The following is a 27,251-nucleotide window of genomic DNA, read 5'->3' on the forward strand; positions in this document are numbered from 1 at the left end:
TTCTATAAACTAAAAAAAAAAGTCATGTTACATTTTTGTCCTAGCAAGTAAATAAAAATAAATTTTTTATATGTTCCCAGTAATCTCGAGTATTGAAAGACATTTTGATCGCCCCTAGTAGAAGAATATATAGCAATAGCAATAGCAGTGAGAGATGTGATGGAAAAAGATACTTTTATTCATTATCCATCATAACAGGCACTTGGTTTGGAAGTTGAATCTTTGATCTCAGTTATCACGCGTCTTTGAGATTTGATGGCCCTCTAGGGCTGCCTGACCGTGCATTGTGTGAGTAAATCGGTCACTTGCAAGAACATGCCATCAAGTATCAAGTATAGTGTGTCAGTATAGTATAGAACAGTAATATGGTGGTTTATATTTATATACAAGTTATGTACAAGTGAGTGTGTTGTAAGTGACCGGGAAAGCAAGAGAAGGAGGAGTTAAAGATAAAGTGAGGTGTGTCCCCCGAAAACTATGTCCGGTCACGTCACCCTTGACTCCGCTACTGCCCTTCAAGAACCCACTCCAGGTCGGTCTTTTATAGCGCATAAATATCAAAAGCTCCATCGCTACATGACAACCCTCCGACTCCCGACTCCGACTCTCACTTGCTCTTTATTATCAGGGTTACTCTGTGGTAATATTGAAATATTGATTTTTTCCTTTCGGATACACTAACACTTATTATTTCATTGTCTTTAATGATTTATTATTATTATTATTATTGTTTGATTAAAAAAAAATTTCAAACAGTTTATTTTAAGTTCAAGTTTGTAAATTTAAATTTTATTTTTCCAAAAAATTTGACTTTTAAATTTTTTTAATAAATATTATAATATATCTGTTACCTCAAATTTAGGAAAAAGGTTATAATAGTTTTTTAATTTCGAATTCTTAACTGTGTAAATATTAGTAATTATTAAAAACTATATAAAAAAAAAAAATAAAATTACCTATAGCTACAAGAAATCGAATCTAGTTTAGGAACTTATTTTTTGGAAAAAATGTATGATAACGTTTAATCACTTAAAGTATTTTATTACTACGACTAGGTAATTATCCCTGTTACTATGATAAAGTTGTATCTATATATATATATCTATCTTAACATTATAGTGAAGTAAACTTTTGCTTATCACAAATTATTGATTGGGACTAAGACTTTTAATTTCAGAACCATTATTTCTTTAATTTAGTAAAGGTACGATCGCTTGTAATAATATAATTATTTTACAAAATGTTACTGACTATTGTATTTTATTTATTAATTACCATTGGAATAGAAGGATATAAAAAGGGCCATTGTTTACAAGATGGTACTATTGTGAGTACAAAAGTAAAATTTATAAAAGAATTTATGAAATTTGTGAAATTTGATTTGCAATTAGAACTGCAGATTACTCATAATTTTTTTCAGTGTTCACAAAATTCTGAATGTTGCAATAATCAATGCATCGAAGATGATCGAGAAAGTTTTTCTACTTGCAATTCCAAAGCAATAATTCATTCAGATAAATCAATCATAACAGAACCATTAATTTTGGATCTGACATTTTGCTTTCCTGGTGGGCATTATGTACGTAATTACATGTTCAATGAATTAATACCATAACTTTTACAAATAGTGACACATTTAACTGAATTTTATTTAATGGTGATATTTACTATTTAGTGTCTGATAAATGATGATTGCTGTTCTCGGGAGTGTGCTCAAACACATCGGTCTTTTTTCATCGAGGCCCAGTACTGTAATCACAGAATTTAACATCTCCACTAATAACACCCTGACGATTATTGAATGATAATTTAATTGAATTGTCTTCAATTAGTTTTTAAAAATTTTTAAAATTATATTAATCTCGCATGTCCCAGTTCACCCTCTTCTAAAAAGTTGATGGCCGGATGTCGTATCGTTTTACGTCACTTCTGTGACTATTTTATTCGGTTGTTGATTTGTCGACTGAGATAGTGGCGGGATTTTTAAAAAAATGAAGGCGAGCGAAGCGAGCGTGTTAAGTCTAGTGTAAAGAAAAAAAATATTTCGATGCATCTTTATATATTTATTTACAAAATTTTTTTATGAATTATTCCAACTGATTTTTTTTTTTTAACTAAAAATATAATACAGTACAACCTGGTTATAAGTTATATTTCTATCTCTCTTTTACTCACATGAAATGTTTTATGTATAGATATAATGAGCTCCGCACTGAAACTGATTATTGTGATGATGCAGATACTTATATTAGTACCACACGAATAAGTATTTTTACAATAGAGAAACCAGCATGTTAAAATAGAGTGGATGTATAGAACATACATTTTTTTTCAGCGTAGTACAAATGACGATTCAAAGTAATAAAAAATTTTGTAACTAAATACAAATAAATTGAGAAAAGTGGAAAATTAAAAATTATTTTCTGTCGACTTGATTATTTTTAGAGTCAAATTATTTCTATTTTCTTTATGTTTAATATATTGTCAATTGTAATTATTTCTACTGTATTATTTATAAGTTTTAATGACAGTTTTTTAAAACGCATATTCTTTGAACAATCAATTTTTTAACTTTATCAAGTAACAATCGCCCACAACAATATCACTTTCCGTCGAAAATGTTGTCAACAATTTTAATTTATTTATTAATCACCAATGGAATTGAAATGCAAGCGGTTAAAAACAAAAGATGCTTACGATTCGACAGTATTGTAAGTACTTTAGTATAACTAATAGATAATAATAAATGAAACTACAACAATTAAACATTAAAAAAAGTAAGTAATTAGTTTGTTCTCCTGACTTATTTTCTATTTTTGTTAATCAACTTTTTTAGTCTTTTTTAATTTAAAGTATAATTAGATCAGATCAATTAATCATAAAGTAGATAATTATTCGACAACTTATAATTTATTCTAGTGCTCAAAAAATTATGAATGCTGCCACAATAAATGTAGTCAAGCTGCTGGAAGACGTTTCTCCACCTGCGAATCAAAGAAAAGCATTCAGTTTGATAAAAAACCCGGATATGACCTATTAAGTATCGACTATCCAACATACTGCTTTCCTGGTAAACATTATGTATGCAATTTATAATAAATTTATTTTATCATCTTTTACACTGTCAAAAATTTTCAGAGTGAATTTGATTAAATGAAGGTTAAAAAATAGTTGATCTTCATTTAAAAATTGTGAACTGCGTACGGAGAGATTTTTTGAATTAAAATTACACAACCTCAAATAATTTTTGTTACAATAAAAATTTTTTTTTTAGTTTATTTTTTTCATCTTAGTAAACAAAAATTTGACTATTCATTTTTTTTTTTTTTTTTTTTTTTAAGGTAAATAATAATTTATTTTAGTTTAAACATTTTTTATTCGGTATCCCGATTTTTTTACAGTGTAGTGTAATTTGAGTCTTAGCTAATAATAAAAATAATTTAATAACATTTATTAATTCAGTGTCTGGAAGATGATGATTGCTGCTCTAGAAAGTGTATTTCTGTTGGTCTTCCTCCAAGTTATTTACTGACGGCTCACTATTGCTCTGGTTAAATGTAATAATATAGTGTAATTAAGTGTAGTATATAGTCAAATAAAATTAAAATTGATGATATTATTTTTATTAATCAATTTTAAAACCAATTCCATATTTTTCTCTCATCGCAAACTTATTATTCAAATTTCTCTTCACCAAATTGCAATTTTTACAAATCGCTATATTCCGAGGATTTATAAATAATCCATCGAATATCTTTGATATTCCGAAGATGTATTCACATAATACATTTATTTTGAGTATTTTAATCTCTTAAAATATCAAATTAATTTTAATTCAAAATTATTTCTATTTAAAAATAAATTTTCAAAAATTTCAACTTTATCGATAGTTGATAATTGTCTTAGAACTTTGTTGGATTGATAATTAAAACTCATAGAAACACGGAAAAGTTATGATTCAAGTTGCGCGCGCATTTTATAACCTCTGCAAAAACAATTCTAACACATGCAACAAAGAACTGTTGTTAATGTGTTAATGTGTTAATGTTTCTGTTGTTTGTGGTCACTCATTATCTCAATTTAATTTTATCCTCAAAGACCACGTCATGCTACTCTACAACACGTGTACGTAATAAGTGTAAGTGTTTACTATCGAAGCTAATGAGTATATCAGTACTAGCACCGCTCCAAAAGTAACTTAGTGCATTAAAAGTAGCTTAGCGTGTAAATACATTCTTATAAGTTTTACCGACATGTCACTCTTTGTTTTTATTAATCTGTTAATTCTTATCGGAACACGCGTAAGAATGATATTGATAAGCGAAGCCTGTTTGAACGATGGGAGTTACGTATGTATTAATTATCATTTGTAATTCATGCACATATCATTAAACAATAAGCATGTATATTATACAAGTTTGTTGATTAATTGTAATTTTTATTCTCGATATTTTAGTGCTCGTGGGGGAGCGAATGTTGTTCGAAAAAATGTGAATTTTTAAGAGAAAGTTACTTTCCTACTTGTATTTTGGAACCAAAGGAAGAATACACCAGCGACATAATTGGAACTACAACTTCATTTAACGTTGAAGAACCATCATTTTGTTTATTATATGGTCAGGTGTGTGTTTCTGAGAGTAATCAAAAATTAGAAATAGAATTCTATTAATATTTTAAGTTTTGATGGCCATTATTGTTTTTTTTTTTATTTCTGTTTTTAGTGTGAGAAAGATAAAGATTGTTGTTCCAAAGAGTGTGTTAAATCACAAGATGGCACTGAGTTTAATCAATGCAAAGAAATTCATCGAAGGAGGAAACATCAATATTCATAGATTTAAAAATTTCAAAGAACTGTTTATAAATAAAATTTTCTATCCATAAAAAAAAAATTAATTTAGTGCGACCTGGTTATAAGTTACTTCTCAATTTTTTTTCGCTTATCTTTAGTTCAATTGAGACAGTTTTCAAAAAAATTTTTCCGCATATCCTCTAACATTAACTTATAATCAGGTTGTACAGAGGTATTAGAATTTATAAAAAAATGAAATAATATTTATTACAAACAAAAGCAATCAATGTAAGATTTATTCGAGGTCCCTTAGGACAGAAGGTCAATTTCTATAAAAAGCTCGCTACCAAATATAGACAGCGAGGAAAGAGACTCTATATTTGCAGACACTCGAAAAGTTCTTTTGGGACTAAATCCAGAAATTGATAACAAACAAATTCAACATCAGAGACTGTGTTCCTTTATTTCTTCACTTGTTTTCAGCTCCAAGATTGAACTTGCCTCAAAGACCGAAAAACTACACCAAACTTCTCCTATCCAATCCTATATGTACTGTAGAGCATCCAAGAGGAGAGGAGAGAGAACGTTAAGGGTAAAAACCGTCGTGAGAGGGTTCACAAAGTGCTCGGCAGGGTCTGGGGTGAGGAAATGTTCTGCATGAAGAAGAAGGAGGTGGCTCGAGTGGCTCGGCTTGAAAGGTAAAGATTTAAATGCCCTCTCGCAAAAAGCATTTAGCTATTCCCCGTGGCAAACGACCATACCGTAACGCCGTTGCGTTCTACTGCCATACTCTTCCTGCTGTTCATGCTACGCCGGCACACCAGGAACATATTTTAAACAGATTCCCTTTCCGTTCTATGGATACTATTCGGATCGAGCTATATTTATGTCCCTGGACTACTCTAGTTTGTGCTTTACTATATTGTGCCTGGGATTTTGATTTTATAATATATATTAGGGTGATTCTTGTTGGAAGAACATTTTTTTTTACTCTCTAATTTATCAAAGTTGTTTTTTTTTTTTTTTTTTTTTTTTAAATTAAGTGTCAATAACTAGGCCAGAGTTAATAAATGAGTCTTTTACCTTATACTGGAAAGAAATTCACTAAAATGGAAAATTTTAATTCGCTACTTCTAAATATCAATATTAAGAGTTCAAATTTTGACAGACTCTTTACTTCGAGAAAATCTCATGATTGTTTGAAAAAAAAATTTTACCGTTTTTTTCTGATACACTCTACTGTATCCATTTGTGAGTTGGAGACGCACTACAACTTTTTCTATTCTTTTTAAAGTAAAAAAAATAAAGAATAGTGGGTACAATTTAAAAGGTTTAGAACGATTTCCCTAAGGGGTGCGATTGTCGGATATCGACTCGTGAGTCTCTTTTACATTATTTGCGTCTATATATATGTATATGTGTACTTGTGTAGAGAACATAAAGCCGATACTTTTTATTTAAGCATGTATCTGCGAGCGTTCTGACTTATTGCCAAGTCTTGTGTTATTGCACGACCGAAAGTTATTTTTCCATCTTTCTTTTGTGATTCTACGAATATTTATTTATTTTTTGTCTCCTTTATGGAGAAGAGAAAAAGTTTAAGCAGAGGTACTTTTTGCTCTATGACCCTCGGAAGCTTACGGGAGTATGTAAAATATTTTTGTACATAAGTGAAAAATGACACGTGGAAATGAAGAGCTGGGAATAGTAGAAAGGTAGGAGGGAAAATTTAATAATACTGTAGCGATGTATGACAGGAAAGAGTGATACCAGTCTAGTCGCTCATTTTATGTTTCATATTTGTTGGTACTTTTTGAAGATATTACTAAGGAAAAAAAATTGCGAATGAATTAGACTTTGAAAAAAATTAATTAAGGTAACAGTACCAATTATTGACACCATAAGATTATTTCCATATTCAAAGGGTGGACTGTCTTGAGGATGCTTGAGGATGTAGCTTGAGAATTAAAATCACTTAAGATGATTTACAATAAAATTAATATGCAGTATTTATAACCCGAGGCGCAATTTAAGAGGTGAAGCTTTTGATTTCTGTTATAGCCGGAATATGTAATCAGGGTATTAGTAGCTCTGTATTATTAAGAGATGAAAACCTTGGCACAAAGGTAAGCACGCGGTAGACAGATATGTTTTGAGAATTGGAAAGATGAAGATAAAGATAAAGATGTTTAAAGTCCTCCGGCAAGGACTTTTCCTATTTGAATGCCTGCCTGATTTAAAATTCATCAGCCTCTTTAGAGCTTATTTTTTTCGCTTAGCTACCGGGTATTTATTTTTGCCTCATTCCTCATTCATTCTTGTGCAAACGTCAAAGGGAAACGCAACGGTTAATCCTGTATTCCGGCCGACAGAAATATTCGCGTCTTTTGTCGACTTAAGGAGATTGTTAAATATCATTAATATTATATATTTAATATCATTTTATGAGTAGAAGAAATTGAATACAATGTGATGATTTATTATTATCAATTTTTAATCCGGTTTAGTAGACTGAAGAAAAAAAAAAAGAAAATAGTTGATTCAAGGAAAATATTTTTTTTTCACAATTTAATTTTTGTTTCGACTTAATTCAAAAATTTTTCTTGAAAACGTTTCAGTAATATTTTTTTTTTTATTTCCACCAGACTATTTGTTAACTTAAAATTAATTGTAAAATAGGGTTTGATTACCCTTTGAGTAATTTAGTTAGAACATTTGACGGGTTCCGTGGATCTCGTTGAAGCAATCTAATAAGCCGCGGTTGAGTCAATAGCTCGTTGGCTGTATTCAATTAGTCTCAGTACAGCAACAGTGTAAATACAATGTACGGCATACACTGTTACGTACTTACAATGTGTGCGTAGTACACTCAGTGAATTAAGTCTAAGTTAAATTTTCGTGTTGAGAGAAAGCGAGGGTTTATACGGTGCAATAGAGAAAATACTTCAGTCAATTATCATTTCATTGCTGAGTATTAAATTACTTAATGCCGGGTGTTTCAATTACTACCAATAAATTATTAACTTTAAATACATAAATTATTCCTCTACTGGATGCTCAATAACAAAAATAATAATAATAAAAATAAAGAAGCAATAGATGTAATTACCAAGATTACGGGGCATGATTGATCGGCTGAGTCAATATAAGTGATATCGAGGAAATGACAATACGGTGCAGAGTACACGGTACATTTTCCCGCGAATTTACAGTACAACTTAAAGCGGAATTTTTTTTTATCTGTCGATCGGCGAAAACTATTACCACCCTGGGAGCAATACTGTACCTAAGTCGACGCGCTAATGTACGATATTTTATTCCCCTTTAGTGAATAATGACAATAACAACGACAACAAGAGCAGAGATACCCTTCAATAAGTGTCTAGAGTGAGGGTCGTTTTAAAAGATTTGACTTAAAATTCTTAAACGACAAATCGAAACTCATCCTCAAATCGCATAACATTTACGCTGTAAAAGACATTCCCCGAGAAACCATTTTAATAAATTACACGATTCAATTTAATCCAATCCAATAGCTGTATATTGTTTCGTTGATGCAGTAATTTTATTTTTACTTTTCGTTACGTCTTTCATTTTTTATTATTCATCATAATAATAGTAACTTTAATCTTAATGATAATAAAAATAAAAAATATTAATAACAATAAATAACAACCTGCAGGCATTTTTCAGTATTTAATCACAATAGTCATAATTTGGGTACTTATACCAAAATTAATTTTAAAATAACAAATGCCTGTCGCAAAACTTTTTTCTTATTCTTTTAATCATGTAGAAGACAATAATGATAATTTTTTCTGAAGGAAAAAATTATTAATTAAAAGCATTGAAGTTCCATCAATTTAGAATCAAATTTATTCGACAATCAGTTGACATACGCAATAAAATTATCTTCCAATCAGATGAGGTCATTCTTGTTATCCATTATTTCTCTTTCTACTATATTTGGTAGTATATCGATTTACAATAAAGTAAAATCAGAGCAGCGAGCAAAATTTTAATGAGTTGTGGAGGAACATTATTGGCTGTCAGTTATCCGTTTTCGCTGTATGTCGATGTCGGTGTTGATGTTGATTATCATCAATAGAGAGCAAACAAAGACAAAAGTTTGTTGCATAACATACAGAGATAGAAATATAGAACAATAATAAATAAATAGATGAATACGATATGAAATTCGATGATCCACGAAAATTAGTCGAAGGGTAATGGCCTCTATTGCACCGATATCAATGTTACTGAGTGATGTGTACTGTATACTGTAACAATTTCTCATTCCACTTGTTAGCGTATCAATCTCGATTCACCACAATTTCCAATATGACATTGCATAATTATGACATCCACGGGATCATTTTACACTCTTCTATTTATACAAATTTACGATAACATCATCACCTATAAGTTCGCGAACTCTTTAGTATTGTCGCTGCTGATTATCGATCACTAAATTATAATTATAATTACGATCATATCTATCATTAGTTATTAGTATTAGCATTAGTATATGTTGACGCAACAATTCTGTTCCTAAATTAGCAGCCTGGTGAGCCTGGTGAGTAAACTCGAGAAATTATGTAGAGATCCAAATGTGATGGGATTCACTTGCTCGCGGTTAACATATTGCGACAAGCTATCCTAAACATTATTCTAGCGAGTGATGTGGATCGAGTTTTGCCATTGCTAATATGATACTCCTGTCCCACTTGCTCCCCCGTGGCATTGTCACGTCTCTTTGTTTAGATACGTTCGTCTGTGTGGGTGCATCACATGGTGGTTTATGTGATCCACTTGGACGTACGTATCACCGTCACCGCGGCAATAGAGAGTATCCTCGAGGGATATGGTTATTCTGAAACTGGCTGATGGCTATCAAGAAATACCTAGAAATCAGCAAGCTACCGGAATTTCCGATGTATTTATTTTATTGAAGTTTTAATTTACAATGAGTAACCTTGAAGGTGATCAAATAATCAATCAAGAAAATCTTGAGTAGACCTCTTTGAGAGTCTTTTTTAACTTGTATAGGAAGCATCCCTTGAGTACTTAAGAGTCTTGGTTGATCGAGTGTCCACAATTAATCTTATTGACGTAACACACAGGAGGCTGTTCGACGTACCAGGATAATCGATAGACATTTGCATGATATCTTAGAGGGACGTACCAAGAAGAGCTGGAGCTACAGAGAACAAGGACGACTAAGAAGAAGTCAGTGGATAGGAGTGTAGGGCTGAAGAGGGTTGCGAAATAGACTAGATTTGCATTCGAGACGGATAAACCGAAGGATCTGTCCGAAATAGCAGTCGATAGGCCCGCGGCTAAGTGCAAGTATATGGTGGCAAACGTCGTTACGGGGTTGACGGACTCATTATCGTTGGTTTGCATATAGACGCGCGTTCTCCTCGTCCTCATCCTCGTTCTGGTTCTAGAATATAGCGAACAGATATGAGACGGAAGGGAAACACGTGAGTGAGCGTGGTAGAGGAACAGAGAGATGTAGATGGAGATGTAGATGTAGATGTAGATGTAGAAGCGAGTTTAACTGGAGGTGAGCTCATCGCTGACCGACTGCCAGCCAAGTAATATGGATATGAGGGTTGGATTGCACACAATAGCGCCACTAATGCACAACCCTCCCCGTGACTATAGATTGCAAGAAGCCCAACTACTATGTTCCATTCGCAATGTTCCATTCTCCTGCTAGCCCTCCGGCAAACTGCCAATACAGGCATTCAATATTGGGCAATATTACTCGCGCGAGGGCTTATCTACGGTTAATGGTGACACTGAATCGCGGAAGGAACTCGACTGTCCAATCATCCCGGTCATTATCTGAATCAATCAGCCACCCCTGCTTCGTGTTTGACAATTATGTTTTTTGATTCCAGTGGATGGATTATCGCTGTGCATTGTTTTTAAGGGTAAGAATTTTATAATTAAAAATTCGAAATTTAGTCTTTCATTTGAGTGTTGAGATTATTAATTATTAAAAAATGAAAAAAAAATTTGTAACCCTAAGTGTTCTTTAATTTCGTTGATAAATTACAATTTAATAAAAAACCATTTCTGAAAATAACCAATCGATGAAATTTCTCATGAAAACATTTCAAGAATGTTCACTACATTTTCCTAAAAGACGTTTTGATGTGTTAGGATGTGTCTGGTATGCCCTGTATGCTGCCAACTGCACACGTTCTAGCAGATGATATCGACAGGCAGACGTTACATACTCAGGTTCTCACCCAACACCCCAGTAGTATCAGCACAGCCCATTGCCCGCGAATCCGGGCAATTTCCGGGTTCCAAGCTGATCGTCACTTTACGACACGTGTAGCGCCTGTAGCAGCAATAGCACTAGTCCTGTAATATGTAACAGCAGATGCACCAGTAGGCCTCACACGAGCTCATCATTATCCGTATACAGCAAGGTACGTAACCCGCAAACTGGTCATCACAATCCAATTCGAATGTTAGCCTCCATAACCTACTAGGGTTGTCCACGATTCATGACGCAATTTCGCGGATTGACCCCACACCCTCCATTCCTGAGGAGCTGGCTTAAGTGGATTAAACTTTGATTGTGATTATACCACTGCAAACTTGATAGCATCGCCTAGGAATTATTAACAAGAGGACTAATTTCGAGGCATATATCCGTCTATCTGAGCTGAACGTGGAATGGAAGGCATAGAAACTCTGATGAGCTAGCTGGATATCGCTCCTAACTTTGATAAGTACGTAAATTGGTAATGCTTAATGCAACCCATTGAAGAAGCCTTTCAGAGCCGTTTCAGGTAGGATGGGAAAGCATGAATAGACCAGAGTACAGCTGAAGAACTTCTATCTAGAAGATCGAATGTAGAATGTAGAACCTAGAACTGGTGTCACGCAAAAGCCATATTGCTATTCTGGTTACGTCAATATAACGTCCATTGTGAGACACATTGTGCCGAGTTAATACGTTAAAAGCCTATCTGTGTAGAAATCTCGGAAACAGGGACGAATGTTGCGATTGCCGTTGTGGAATCCAAGTCACCGTAACGAGGTTACACTCGCAATGAGACAATCGACGGTTAATGACTGGGTAATTGAATGCACGGGAGGTAGAAACTAATATAAATGTGTGCGGATGTATCAATGTATATACACATTATACGTCAGTGTGTTGTCGATGGAATGTAGAAACCCCTTAACCGCAACTCCTACCCTGGGGAGAGAATGATGGTCGACGGTGTTACCGGATGGAAAATTATGATACACTGTTTTGGGGATGATGATGATGATGATAATGATGATGACGTTGCTCGTCATTCAGCCTCCATTCATGATGATGGTCATCAAAGGAAACTAATGAAAGCCGTCTATTTAAATTTACAAAAAACGAGCACCATCATTTCTTTAGACACCCTAGTTTGATTTTGGCAAACAAGCTATTGCATCGAGCGGCATTTTTCATTCACATTCAGGAAACAGATAACCGGGTATTTCAATATTTCAATATCGAATATGATGAAAGGCTCTGCTGGCATACCCACCCCTTGCGATGCACAAAATTTGACTTGTTAAATGCCAGGCGAGGCATAACGACCTAACGAGATCTATTATTAAAGGATAATTTGTTGCGCGGGTCAACTAATAGTAACATATTGATAAAAAATCCCGGTATTTCATTTCCCGTCTGCTAAAAAACGTCAGTGCTATCATCATCGTCGTCATTAATGGCTATGCAGGTTTTTTTTTTTTTTTTTTTTTTTTTAGCATTGTGAAAAAAGAAATGGGGAAAATAAAGTTTATGGAAAAATAGTTAAAAATGAAGCGAGCGGTGGAACAACCCCCTGTTGCGGGGAGACACATTACAGGCGAATAAGCCGCTGACAAGAGCGTGCAAATTCTTTTAACGATCCTCATCGCATCATACCGAACCCTGGAATAAAAAAAAAGCAAACTCCCTTGTGATTACTAAAAAACCTTATTCTTTTGATACCCCAAAGGCACCCTCTTATATAATGCGAGGCATTGTTGGTAAACTAAATCTTCTTTGTTAATACAAAGCAACTGGTATCGATATTGAAAGCTTGATATCGGTTTGAGATAATTACTTTAATTTGGGTTAATTTCGCCAAATATGCCCGGCAAGGGAAAAAGCAATATGTTTAGAAGGGTCGAAAAGCAGGATCCAATAAAAAATTATGTGCAGTAGTGGAATCGTTTCTTTTTTTTTTTTGGTTTTCTTTTAATACATTTGGTTGTCGAAAATTGGTATCTGTTGAGAGCTCTGTCTGGTTTTTATCACGATATCATGGACAACGTCGATAAAATAAACCGAATTTAGCAATAAATTCGTACCGTCGGGAAATATTTCATAAGGGTAGAATCCATCAATAATAGTGGACCCAAAATAGCAGCCGAGTTAAGAACATACGTATATTTTGCTCAGTCGTTTCTGAGATCCTGAGTTGCTTTGTCTTGAACGGCGACGAGGGTTCACCCTGCGTTGACGATAAATAATGCGATAAAACACGAGTTTGTCAAGGCTATCATGGGGACTGTGACACGGAAAATATTCGCACTTTAATTTTATTTTCTTTAAATAATATCTCGAATTAATATTAATGCAATGGCTTGGTTGGAAAACGCTGGAATTCTAAGTTAATAATCTCAATTCGTATATTTAAATTATTTGATTTGATTAGATTAAATGAACAAATGAAATTCGGATGAGTGTTTATCGATTCTATCATTCTATCAGGTTAAGATGATTCTGATCGTTCGGAAGGCAATTTGGCAAGACAAATGTCGAGCGTTATTGTTATTGGCCGGTCATAACTGACGTCTTTATCGCAAACGGTAAATAATTTTGATCGTAGAGGTGGGTAATGCTTTTAGAACTATCCGACAATGTTGATATTTTCCGTTTCAACAGACCAAAATTACTTCAGGATTGTCTGTGTTGTAAAAAAATGTTATGTAATTTTATTCTTATATTTTTACAGTAAAAAAAAATTATTCGATGCTTAATTATAGTAAATAATCTTTAAAAATATTAAAATAAATTAATTAATTAAAGAACAATAAATAATAAACTTTTTTACTGTATATTGCTTTTGTGGCTCCCTGTTACGCAACAAAACACAGTTCACAGTATTGACAAATTTACTAGCACTTATAGAACAGAAACCGAGTAACTAAGCAATAACAAATTACAACCTAATAAATAAAATGTACAATTTGTGATCTAGAATCCCATATCAAAAAGTTAATTTTCGCTTTTAGTGCTTACATAAACATCAACCACCAAACATTAACCATCAAACGTTATGGGTGTAACAAGTGCAACACTCAATTAAGAAATATAAATTTTTAAATATACTATTTGAAGTATCAATGCACTTGGTATCTTTATCCGAGCATCCGGCTCTGTTGAACATTATTTTTAATCGTCAAATGAACAGTAATGTTAATATTGGAGAATTGCGAGGATTGAGAATTATTGATGCAGCTGGTTACGGGTTATTATTATTACTATCGCTATTGCTATTGCTATTGTGCATTAGGTAAACGCCTACTACAATACCTAGAGCCTAAAACTTAGAGAGTAATGTCATCTGTTTACGATCGTAACACGCGCTAGAATTTATCTATGTACGTAGATATAATAATTATGATTATAGTTCATTTCACTATAAATATGTTTATTGTTTCTGTTTATGTTTATGCCCAGCCCATAAAAAATATTGCATCGAATGTTGCTTAAATTGACGATATGCAGTTAGTGTCTGTCTATAAAAATAAAAATAAAATAAGCGCAGTCGCAGTTTTCATCAAAACGACAGTAAAGTAATAAAAATTTTTTACAACATTTGATTGGGTACAAAATAGATGAATTAAATTGAAAATGAAACAGCTTCCTATTTATTTATGTCTCAACCGTACTAAAAAAAAAAAAATTTAATTTTTTTATCCACGGGGATTTTATATTTTATTTTATTATTAACCCAAGACAATACTGAACGTACGGTCGAAGAGAAAGTTTTACGATTTTTCGCTTTCGCTGATTTAACGGGAAGTTTAACGACTTGCATTATCAACTCAAATACGTCGGGAATAGAAAAAGTGGAGGATAGAGGACACAACAGGAAAAAGAATGATGCGTTTTCTGTAGACATACACGCAAGTATTATCGAGTTACATCTAATCATCATAACCTACTCGTAATGTTATGGTAAGGGTTATAGGACAGGACGCCAAGTGCCGAACAACGAACAACCAGCAAATGTATTATATGTGGAGAATGTAAAAGTTTAATATCCCCCGGCCCGGTTTACGATTCTATGACACATCTCTTGTTATATGTTATCGGTGATGTACATATGTGTATTCAGCACATTTCAGCCCCGATGGATGACTTTTATATCGCGATAGCCGATTTTTAAAATCAAGTGAAAATTGATTGCGGCTTTTATGGAAATTAAAAAAAAAATTGTATATATGGTTTATGCAGTTGTCGATGCAATTTATTCTAGCTTGACATTTAAAAAAAGTTTTATAAATTATACGATATTATATACATAGAAAAATTTATAGAGAATGGGAGGGAACAAAATAGGAAACTTCAAAAATTTTTTTACCCTCAAAAACTTCTAAAATGTTAAAAAAAGATTTGAACATTATATGGCGCTACTTTGGAGAAAAAAATTAAGTTTTTTATTGATTGTTACAAAAATTTAACAATTCTTATAATTGGTTAGAACACAATTAAGTTTATTTTTATCCAGAGCTCTCGCAGTAATGATATTTAGTCATCGCAATAGTAAAACACTTCTGAGAGCAGCAATCGTCGTTCGATATACACTATAAAGTAACCAAAAATTTTTATGTTAAGAACTAAAACTCAAGAAAAAATATTTTGATAACATACATAATGCCTACTGGTAATACAATTTCTTCGAATGTTAGCAGATACTATTTTCGCAACGGGAACATTAATTTTATTTCTACAAGTGAGAGCAAATGGTCCTGAATAGAGTCCACAACTCTTAGAACAACATTCTTCATTCTCTTCACACTGAAACAAATTATTTTCTTCTGTTAATATTTATGTAACATTCAAAATTTCAATAATTTATTTATTATAAATCACTTACTATTGATCCAGATTTAGTGCAATTTTCAGGCTCTTGGATATTAGATATTCGTCTTCTCAATGAATATGGTATTTTTGTACAAGCACCATAAGATTTACCCTCTAAGAACTTACATGATTGTAAATAATTGCAATCATCGTCACTCTGACACTAAATCGAACAAATATGAGCATCAGTATATTTTTTTATTCTTCCGATGTACATAATATTAATATAAATACTAAAATGCAAATAGTTACTTGAGTATTCATATAAAAAATATCGGAAAAAAGCGCTGATGATGTTGGAGAAGCAGAATAGTTTTCAAGCTCCGAGACGCAGGTTGATTTAGCCCTTTCAATTACGTAGAGACACTTTTTACTGCAGCAGTCATTGTTGTTGGAACACTAAAACAGTTTTTGTCAAAATTAATTTTTATTTTTATCTCAATATCTCACGATATTCATTAATATTTTCTATCAAACTTACAAAATCGTCAATTGGTGAACAAGTACCATATTGTGCTTCTCCTCTGATTTCCGTGAAAATAAGCAATTTCCCGATGATAATGATAATTAACAGCATTATTGTAAAATAATAATATTTATTTTCAGTGACTTGTTGAAGTTACAATTTTTTTACGCGATTGATACAATTTATATTTTTTAACATCGATCATTTAATGACTGAATTTAAAAATATCAAACCTTGAAGCATTCTTATCGCTGAAAATAAAATCACTCAAAAAAATAATTGTTTCTGAAAACAACTTGTTTTTTATAAAAATTATATAGTCATTAAAAAATTGCGTTCAATTTTTATTACCGATGGTACTTATCTTTTACCTCGTCGCTATTTATAGAAATTTGAAAAAATGTAATTTTTTCATTATAAAAACTACCAATCTCAAAATGTCAATTTTACATTAGGACTAATGTGAACTTTGCATAGAAAAAAAGAACATTAAATTTACATGGAAAAATGTAAATTAAGAATAAGAAATTTTTTTTATTTCATTTTTAAAAAACTCATAATCATAATATACACTGAAAAAAAAAAAAAAAAAAAAAAAAAAAAAAAAAAATCTACATAAAAAAAAATTTCCTCGAATTAATCATTGATTGAGAATTTTCACTTTTTCTCACCACATCATTTTAATCTTATGACATTAATTAATAATTATAAACAACCACAACGCTCGTTAAAATATCTGAGGTTTCAGGTTCATGCAAACTGACTTTATACCGAACGGATGTTGGGCACGAAACGCTAATAAATGTGATAAAGTCTCGAGTCTGCAGACGAACTACACCCTAAAATATCCGGATAGATGGACGTAGATAAATATGTAGACAGGAGAATCATGGCGTCTATACTAGTACGTAGGATTGACTGCTATTATACAATCCATATACACATACATATGGAAGCAATACCTAAACACGAGGTTTTGGACCAGCAGATAGAAGAGCCTAGTACAACACACACTAGATGCTACTAGTTGGAGTTAAAGTTGGAGTTGGGTTAGTTGGATTTAGTTTTCGAGTTTATGTTCCTCGGCTTCCTGAGTTACCCAACCGCGTAAACGCGTACCGTTCTCGTCCAAGCACTTGGGTCATATTCTATTACGCGATAAATATTAAACCGGATATGTTGTCGGATTCGAAATAGAGGAATTAAAATAAGGGATTCAATATAACCGGGTTTGCATTAAAACTCGACAAATTTCAGAAGTTTTGTGCTTTGATGAATTTATTTTTATATTTTCGAGACATATACGGCTTTGAAAATTAATTAATTAACTTATTAATTGATTATAATAAATAGTAAGTGCTTGATAGAATCGTTTATAAGAAAAGCAATTCTGTAGAAAAGAAATCGAATGAGATAGCAATTTATCTGGAGCTGATATCCTTGATGTTCTTTTTATTTTATAAGTCCAAGTCTGTCTTACACCTTCGCCCGAGGGAAAAGCTAATAAACCGGGTAAACATCGAGCTGGAGCTGGATGTCGATCAAGTCTACGGGCTCGAGGGCGAGTTTGAGAAAAAGGTGCAAGTTCGCCCTTATCGTTAGCTTGGACTTTGACCCTCGACCTGCGGCCAGGCTTCAGTCATTTGTTGATGTCCTCGATAAATCGAATCGAAGAAGAGAAAGAGAGAAAGTGAAGAAGGCAGGATGACCACGATGACTAAGTTGCCGAATAGAGTGAGGCTAGAGGCTACTGGCACAAAAAATGCCTCGTAATAAATGAGCGTATGTCAAGTGAATTAAGTTATTTGTTTGATTGTTCGACAATTGATTTGTTATCGTTAACATGTGATGTATGGGACGATAAATCTCCAGGAGAATTTTTTTATGCAGAAAACTAATGGATTTCTTTGTCTTTTTTGGAAGCATTTTGTTTGTTTATTGGGAATATTTTTGGATGGAAAATTGAATTTTTATTTTTATTTAAGAAAAATAAAATTAATTTTCTATGAGAGCTTTAAAGTTTGAGTGTAAGTAATTGCTAAAAGTGTTCAATTATGAACAAAATAAAAATACAAACTTGAGATATAAATTTTGATTAGAGAATCATAAAAAATAATTGATGAATTTTTTCTCCTAGCTTTATGCTTTTGCACGGTGCAATGAATTTAATGCATGAAAATAAAAAAAATCGATTTTAGATATCGGATCACTCGTAAATCTCGGGTTAACGGTGTATAGTACGATAGCCGCATGTATAACGACGGGCATCGCGGGTACCACGTTTTACGACTCTATTTTCGATGCACCGTCGGCGGAGCTTTACGCGAGGAATATGCTAAATCGTGTGCCCGCGGAAAAACTCGGGTATTTCCTCTCGATGCAAATTTCCCAAGTTGAGAGCTGAGTCCTGAGTTCCACCAATCTAATGAATATCTCTCTTCAACGCGAGTCGCTTCTAGGGCGCAAATCGTTTGGACCAATTTAACTTTTTTTCTAACCCTCATTTCTCGGGAGTTTTTCTTCTCATTCCCGGGCTTCAAGCGGAATTTCTCGATTCGGTAATATAGTACATACCGGTGCTATTTCGATGCAAAACAAGTCGTATCACTTTGCCATTGAATCAAATAGAATTTGTGCTTTTTTTATTTTTATTTTATTTCTTTAAAATAACGGATCATTTATTACTTTTCATTCTTCTATTTTTTTACATGAGTATTTTATCCAGTCATTTGGTGGCTCGTCATGAAAAAATGTCTGATATGGTCAAATAGGTATAGCGATATATGACCATGTCAGGCCTTGTATAAAATTTTTTTACAGATTAATATTTTATGAATAATTAAAACTTGTTTGTGAGAAATATGGATTTCCCAATTATTTTAATTTATTATTGTGTCTTCAATTAAAACCAGAAGGAATAAAAGCAAATTAAAATTGAAGATAATATAAAAGAACCTAAAGATAAAAAAGTAAAAATAAATCTTTACTGCCCTGGAACTCGACATACATTCACGAGTGCATCAAGGAGAATATTGACCTAGTGAAAGCAGCCCCACGGACCCTCCAGTGCATATCATTCCTGCGATCATTATTAACGCCCGCGTACTTTAGGGTGGCTTTCGTTAAATTACTAGGTATGCTGGTTCTGAAAGGAGAATAAAAGAGGTACGGAGGTAAGGAGGGATATGCACTGCGTCAGTTTCTCGTCTCTATTCTCACATATACTCATACTCACATTCACTTTCTACCCTCCTTTTTCCAGCACTTCTCCAGATGCACTCTTAACTTCCACGCACTTTATTCGCTCCCCTAGATTCATCCACATTTATAAGCACATGCATTTCTGTGCCTACATTTACGGCTAAAAATATAAGCAAGTGGGCCAGTGGGCTACTGCACCAGCCACGTTTTTCAAACCTTTTTGTATTACGAAACATCACTTGATTCAAGAATAATTTTATTTAAAAAAATCAAACAAATTTCTGTTAATGATTAAATCAATCATTTGTTTATTAATATACCTTTAAGTTTCTCTTTATAATTTTTAACAATAAAATGTAGTCAAAAATTTTCGATTAAAAATCACACATTTAATTTAGAAAAAGAATTAAATTTGAAAAATTATTTCTTGGTATAGGAACATACAATTTTTCATAAATAAATTATCAAGTAAAATTAATATACTTAACGTATTAAAAATAAATGGATAAAATTATGCGTGTTCTCGATCGTTAGTTAACTATAGATAGTTAGTTAATTGTCTATGCACTTGCTTTAGAACGCAAAACAAGCTGAGTAAAGCAAGTAAATGAGGACGTAAGTCAACAAGGTGCGTGGGTGGATTTGGGGTCGAGTGGAACGAGACAGGGTGAGGATAAAGGGTGAGTGATGACGGAAGTACCGCGAGAACTTTGAGAAAAGCATATTTCCTTGGGGTTACTCATGCTGATGGCTTTTAGAAATAACTGCGTCGAGTTTTACTAATTTAAATATTAGTTTGGCGGGACTATAAGGAAAGGAAGAGCGGGAGGAGAGAAAAGGATGTACGGGTTAGGGGTGGCTTGTAAATCTATCAGACATACACAAATTTATGGGTGAGACATGTATGGTTATTTTATTTAGTAGCTGAAATTTTTTATGTTTTTATTTTTGAAACTCCTTTGCTTTCATCTTTCTCACTATTTACAAGTAAAAGGATGTGAAATGTAAGAGGAGAATGAGACTGTTTTTTGTGGTGGATGTTTTGTGTGTACGTATAAGGTGACTCATGAATAAAATATCAGTACTAATGTCTCGGGCTGGGCGTCGCCTTCACTTCTTTAACCCCGAAAAGAAAACTGGAGGCTTGAAGAATAAATATTATGCTAAATGATTAATTGTTTAATGTATTGTTAAATTTATTTGTGGGCATATTGGATCAAAATTTAAAAAGATATCAAGAAGGACTAGCTAAGGGATATTTGTGATACAACGATAAATATACAAATTAATCAACAAGTTTTTTGATAAAAACGAAAAATGATCATTTTTATTGCAGAAAAAAATATAATTAAATTATCCGATTTTTCTTTTTAAAAACCATCACGCTCTCAACATGATTTCATAAAAAAGTTTGCTTGTACTATATCTTAAAACCCAAGAGGATTATTGCATAAGACAGCAACTTTTTCCTTCTCGTTTCACACATACACTCGACATTATTTTTGTAAAGCACCGCGAAAGCTAATTTCCTTTTCGCATTGGATATTCACGACGACACTGCACGTTAACACAACACATTTGCGCTGCAAGTTATTATCGAGCTGTGTTCAGTGTTATTTGGAAACTCGCTCGTTTTATGTTTACCGGGCATTTCACCGGTTTTTCCTACAGACCATATATAGAGCATATCCTTGTATAAATAAAATACCAAATATAGTCTGGATTATATTTATATTATACGCCGTACAATATACACTCTAGCCAGTTTCCTATTTTATTTCAACCACATATAATATTTATTTGACTCCTATCCCCCATGGGGTTTATCACTCACGCAGCCCGTTAACGCCGTTGACGACGTCTTGGCTTTCGAGCAGTTTCTTATCGCAGCAATATAAAGAAAAAATAAAATTTACCATATATGTACTTTAAAACTCCACATTTCATTTTAAGCAATATTCTAATCTGTGAAAAAATAATAAATACAAAAAATTAGTAATTATTTTTTACCATAATAATATGATAAATTACAGTAAAAAATTGATTTGACAAATCAGACTTTGTGTAAAAAATTTTAAAAAGCCAAAAGGGGAGTTTGATCTTGACTGAAAACTGAAGACTAAACAAAAAACCGGAATGCAAATGACTAACGTATCCGGGTTGAAGTTCCTGACTCGACTTCCTGGACACACACTCCTGCTTAAACAATTGCGCTCTTACTCTTACTCAAGTTGATGTCAAGGAACCATTTCAAGGCTCGGAACCATTTGAGAGGGTGGATGCATAGTACCAGAAGCCTTTTGCCCAATTCACTTAACTACCCGGCCAGAAATAATAAAATGCAGATTCTATTCGTTTTGAATGAAACTTTCAACCCGACGACGAGTCACGGCACTGGTTTGTTTGGTGCTCAGCATTCGAGCCCAGACGTCACCCTCGCCCTGTCTATAAGTTTTCCGATCCAACCCCGCGAGTCTTGTGCCTTGTCGAGGCACTTACCTCCCGGTTTTCGGCATTTTTTAGCCGTGGCAACTTTTTTACGGCCACAAGTACCCGGTTTGAGCAGCCTTTGCTCCTCGTTGTCGTTACCCACCTCCGAGCTGGCCAAGTACTTCTTTTTAACGAGCTTCTGCTCAACTTACTGAGGATTTTTCGAGATACGCCAGAATAATGTAAGATACGGTGAAGATGTGACGGCTTTTTAACATTTTTCCGACGAAATAAAGGGATTATAGTCCTTCTTTTTATTTATAAGCAATTTTTATTTTTTTTTTTGTTCAGCATTTACTAAAAAAAATTTTTTTTTTTTATTTAATCATGCGGATTTTTTAATATCAGTATAAGAGACGTGATGAGGATTTTGAATTCTTTTCCATACTACACAATTAGAGAACAATATTGGGCTTTCACGGCATAAAGTAAAGAAACATGAACACACTTTCCAGAGCAGCAGTCATCATCTGTCAGACACTGAATTAATAAACATCATTAAATTATTATTATCAGCTATAACTCGGACTAATCCTACTGTATATAGAAAATTACAATATTAACTTCTTATATAATTACGTACGTAATGTTTATCTGGAAAACAAAATCCTGGCTCTTCGATAATTAATAACTGGTTTACAAGTGTGTTATCAAAATGAGTGATTGTTTTTGATACACAGGTAGAAAAAAGTCTGCCAACAGTTTGGTCACATTTTTTGTTGCAGCATTCAACATGGTTTGAACACTGGAATAAAAATGGTTTGTAATTCGTTGAACAAGACTTTAATTTCTATTTATGATTTAATTGAATGTGAGACTAAACATACTGAATTTAAAAAATATCTAATATTTTTTGAAAAATAATTATTCCCTCTTTAAGTGAAATTAATTTTATTCGACATTAGTTAGTTAGTATTTATTATTTCGTTTAATATATTTATGTACTTACAATGCTGTCATCTTTTAAGCATCTTACAATGCTGTCATCTTTTAAGCATCTGTTGTTTTTGAGACCTTGTACTCCACTTTCACAAGTAATTAGTAAAGAAATTAAAATTATAAGTAACATTTTCAGTGGAAAATGATATGATTACGGGTGATCGTTACTAGTAATAGAATGAATTAAAGAATTAATTATTTGAATATATACTCTTCACGTCGATATATTTATTGAGGTATTTTTATGTCATCAAAACTTCATTAAAAATTTATTATTAAAACATTGAGGTAAAATGTTTTTATTTTTAGGAACAAGATATATAGAATAAACTTATTTGAAATATAAAAAAAAATTTTATAACACACTTTGATAACAAATTCAACTAAAGAAAACAAGTTATAAATAATTTTCAAAAAGTTTAAAATAATGATTGAGTGATTTATCAAAACAATTAATGTTATTTAAAAAAAAGAAAACGCCTTTTTAATATTTGACTCGCGATTTAATAAAACTGGCATCTATATTTTTGTTTAAATTTTTACTCATAATTTTTTTTATTAATAATTCATTTTTTATAAAAATTTTTATAAGTTCATTGACTTCAGTTTAATTTACCCTTTCCAATTTAATAAATTTTTCCTATCCATAAAATTTTTTAATCACTCAAATTCCTTCGGTAAAGAACATCCAAACAAAACTACTCCCTCACCCTTCCATTTTCTCAATATGTATATTTATCCAAAATGCTTTAAACAAAATGATAACCCCCGAAAATCATATTTAATACATACATATCTGGTAAATATTGATAAACCCATAACGTTTTGATCGCCAGTAAATTCAGTATCACCGTACCGAAAAAAGTCGTCGAAAGCCTCCCCAATCCACCGATAGCCGCCGAAGTTAGTACAGCGCTTTCGCGGTATTTGATCTTTTACTAACGTGCATTTTATGTTTCGGCTCGCTTACATACGTGATATATTATATGTATATGGATTATTTATATTTTTAGGTCTACTCTTCTCTACATTCTTTATATCGAGATTGTACCCTTTTATTTCCAGCATAGAATTGTGCTCACTTTCCGCAGCATCTGTTGTGACTGACAGCCTTGTAAAGACGCCCGAGAAATAAATATATCGTAAAATATTGGATAAATGCAAACAATTTCCAACGCTATTGCCTTACTACACTTATACTGTGTACCTTATTTCTTTTTCTTGTAGAGCACAGCAATCGGTGAATACATATCCTCATATTTATTTTTATTTTATATAAGAAATCCAGAAAGAACTAAACAGCTAAGGACAGCTATTGGTTATGCTTATACTCCTTGGAAATATTATTTTACATTTTATTGGTTTGTATACGCGACCGCGTATGTATAATATAATAATTCATAAAAAAACTTTCTCAGTTTTATAGACGTTAGTTTAACTGCAGAAAAATAAAAACAATAACTGAAATTCATTTAACAATATATTATATAATATACACTGTGAAAAATTTGTGGAGTTGATGATTTTTAATTGATTTAACCCTTTCGGAGTGAATTTTTTTTTTTTTTTTTTTTTTTTTTTAGTAATAAAAAAATTGCAATACGTTTAAAAATTACAAGTTGCGTGTTTAAAGATTTTGAAAATTAATATAATATTTTATTTTGTATATTAATTTATAATATATTAATTAATCAAATTAATTTTCTTCTTAATTTAATATAGCTAATAAATTTTAATTAAAAAAAAAAAATTGCATCAATATTTTTTTTAATTTCTACAAGTTGTATTTTTAGATAAATTCTCTCTAATAATAAACTATTAGTTGCAGCTCAATAAAAATTTATTTTATTCTAAAAACTCCGTACTTGAATGTGATAGGAGTTGAAATTTAATCTCAATTTATTTCAGTGTTTATTATATTCTTTATTATTTTATAACATACAAAAATATTATAAAATCTGAATAGTTATGTGCTAAAAAAAATCATTATTATTGTTATTGAAAAATAAAATGAGGACATTGTAACGATGACTGGAGACTGGAGGGACTTTAAAGTAGTAGCCTTAGCCGTTTATTACAATAAAATAGTAAATAAAAGGCAGGAAAGTATAACCGACGAGTATATGGGATGCGAATAAGAAAAGTGGCTATTATATCTGGAGATATAAACGCAGATGGAGATGGTTGACAGTGTTCTGGTTCTAGCAACGCTGATGATACCTTGTGTTGCATTGGAGCCATTGTAACATAAGTTTAAGTATAAGGCTAAGGCTGACTCAGCACGAGCGAGAATAAAAACGGATTGCCATCGAGGCGTTACTGCCAACATTAAATAAAGAAATATAGCCGGGATGTCGACCGGATCACATCAAGCCTAAGCATTCGTGCGTTGGCACTAAACTAAACACAACCGCAGCGACACTTCGCCAAGCCAGTACACATCTAATAAAATTCTTTTGGTTCGAGAATGTGGATGGATATTGTATTTTATTATTTATATGTATATAGAGATGGTCGCCATGTCATTATTGGTGTGGTAACACTGCGAAGAGATATGACCGATGCTTTACGAGCCTGTGATTTATTTTATCGACGATGGAATTAAGCGATTTGTTGATGCGGTTGTGGTTGGTTTCATTTTTTTTGATACTTTGTATACAGAAAAAAAAAAAGAAAAAAAATATTTACTATAAAAAAGTTAAGTTCATTAAAGAGAAAAATTCATTTGTCATGTATGGTCTAATATGGCCATGTAAGATTGCGTGAAAAAAAAATTTATTACAATTTTTTTTATAAATGTGTAAATTTTTCCTCTTCATCATATTTGGTCGAATAATTTTTATTGAAACGTAAATTAGGTAATAAAATGAATTTTAATTTATAACTTAATATATCAGACTTAACTCTTTCGTATTAAGACGTTTTCGCTTTCTGTCGGGTATTGTCAACACTAATTTTGATCAAATAATTATATATGTCCGTATTAAAATTTTTTATCTGTTCTGTCCGTAATGATTTATAATGTATAATAAAAATGAAAAAATTTTTTCAAATAATATTATGCAAGCATGTTTATATAAAATAGAAAAAAAAATCGAGACGAATTTAATCCCGAGAAAGTATTGAGCGAAAGAAGTAACTATTATTATGAATATCTTCAGGATCCTTTAACTTCAGAGAAAAATCCTCGTCATTTTAATTTTCTTCGCGGCTTGATTTCACCCCTCGAGACTGGTACTTTTTTTTCCTTTAAACTTTTCATCCCTTGTTGGGCAGGCATCTAGCCAGCGGAGTATCGCTAACGCAGATTCTTCTATCGTTTCTGGTCTCAGCAGACTCTCCTTCTCCTCCCGATCTCTTCTCGGAAAAGAAGAAGAAGTGTAAAGTCTCAGCACCCTCAGCTTAAAAAATAGATCCGATATCTCGGCGCGTTGGTCCTAAGATCCCGAGGGACTGAAAGGGACAATGCCACCACCGAGAAAATAGTGTAAGGGGATGATGAGGAAGGCGATGAAGGGAATGAAGAGTAGTGTAGTAGCATAGTGTACTATTGTGTCGTAGGGTGTAGGATGTCTTGTGAAAGATTCTTGAGTTCGAGAAGAGGCAAAGACGAGGACAGAGGACCTACCAGCTGAGACAAAGGTTGGAGAAAAATCATGTTGAAGGAGAATAAGGAAAATAAGTCGTGTAAGGTCGCTGAAAATGCCGCAGTGATTATATCCGACAAGCCCTTAAACAATTCAAAACAACCCTCTAAACTACGCTGAGTTACGCACCGGTTTTGCCATTTTACTTTGCAAATATTCTTTTTGTACTTTGGTACTTGAAATAAAAATATTTAAAACCATCCCCCTTGATGATGTCCTCATCTTTTTCCGAGCACTTATATTTATTCTTTAGAGATTTTTCTTCATGTCAGTCGTCGAACTTTTGTTTTCTTTATTTTTGCGATGGCTTTTTCTCAGATTTTTCGGTTTATTGAAAAGTCGGCAAGAACTCATCTTCTTCATGATGAAATTTATGTGCCGGATGAGATTTTTCATTCGCAAAATTAAACAGTGGTTTATACATTTATATAGAATTTCTTCGTGTTGTCGATGAGCGATAAATTAATTTTTTTTCTTTTATTTAATCAATTAATTATTTAAAATCAATAATTCAATTTTTTTATTTTAATGAACTTTTTACAAACATAACATTTCAAGGTATTACTT

At 32.4% G+C, this 27,251-nt stretch overlaps 2 protein-coding genes across 2 annotated transcripts; one reads left to right on the plus strand and one right to left on the minus strand.

Moving 5' to 3' along the window:
- Positions 1-4,031: 4,031 nt before the first annotated feature.
- LOC141524699 (uncharacterized) lies at positions 4,032-5,236 on the plus strand. The gene is made up of 3 exons (XM_074238696.1): positions 4,032-4,349; positions 4,457-4,621; positions 4,722-5,236. Exons 1-3 carry the CDS (start codon positions 4,254-4,256, stop codon positions 4,830-4,832), a joined length of 372 nt encoding a protein of 123 aa, XP_074094797.1. The 5' UTR covers positions 4,032-4,253; the 3' UTR covers positions 4,833-5,236.
- Positions 5,237-15,577: 10,341 nt separating this feature from the next.
- On the minus strand, positions 15,578-16,640 carry LOC141524942 (uncharacterized). The gene is made up of 5 exons (XM_074239130.1): positions 16,423-16,640; positions 16,194-16,340; positions 15,955-16,104; positions 15,729-15,875; positions 15,578-15,661 (listed from the first exon to the last, which is right to left on the minus strand). Exons 1-5 carry the CDS (start codon positions 16,516-16,518, stop codon positions 15,578-15,580), a joined length of 624 nt encoding a protein of 207 aa, XP_074095231.1. The 5' UTR covers positions 16,519-16,640.
- Positions 16,641-27,251: the final 10,611 nt, after the last annotated feature.

The sequence above is a fragment of the Cotesia typhae genome, unplaced genomic scaffold, assembly GCF_013202065.1.
Source record: "Cotesia typhae breed Kobodo isofemale line unplaced genomic scaffold, CoteBio_Ctyphae contig_23, whole genome shotgun sequence".
Classification (NCBI taxonomy): domain Eukaryota; kingdom Metazoa; phylum Arthropoda; class Insecta; order Hymenoptera; family Braconidae; genus Cotesia; species Cotesia typhae.

Coding starts and splice junctions, on each gene's coding strand:
- LOC141524942 (XM_074239130.1), bottom strand. CDS start 16,518: ATGCTGTTAATTATCATTATCATCGGGAAATTGCTTATTTTCACGGAA. Junction 16,341..16,422: donor GTTCACCAATTGACGATTTT/GTAAGTTTGATA, acceptor AAACTGTTTTAG/TGTTCCAACAACAATGACTG. Junction 15,876..15,954: donor GCACTAAATCTGGATCAATA/GTAAGTGATTTA, acceptor AATTTGTTTCAG/TGTGAAGAGAATGAAGAATG.
- LOC141524699 (XM_074238696.1), top strand. CDS start 4,254: ATGTCACTCTTTGTTTTTATTAATCTGTTAATTCTTATCGGAACACGC. Junction 4,350..4,456: donor GTTTGAACGATGGGAGTTAC/GTATGTATTAAT, acceptor TCGATATTTTAG/TGCTCGTGGGGGAGCGAATG. Junction 4,622..4,721: donor TTTGTTTATTATATGGTCAG/GTGTGTGTTTCT, acceptor TTCTGTTTTTAG/TGTGAGAAAGATAAAGATTG.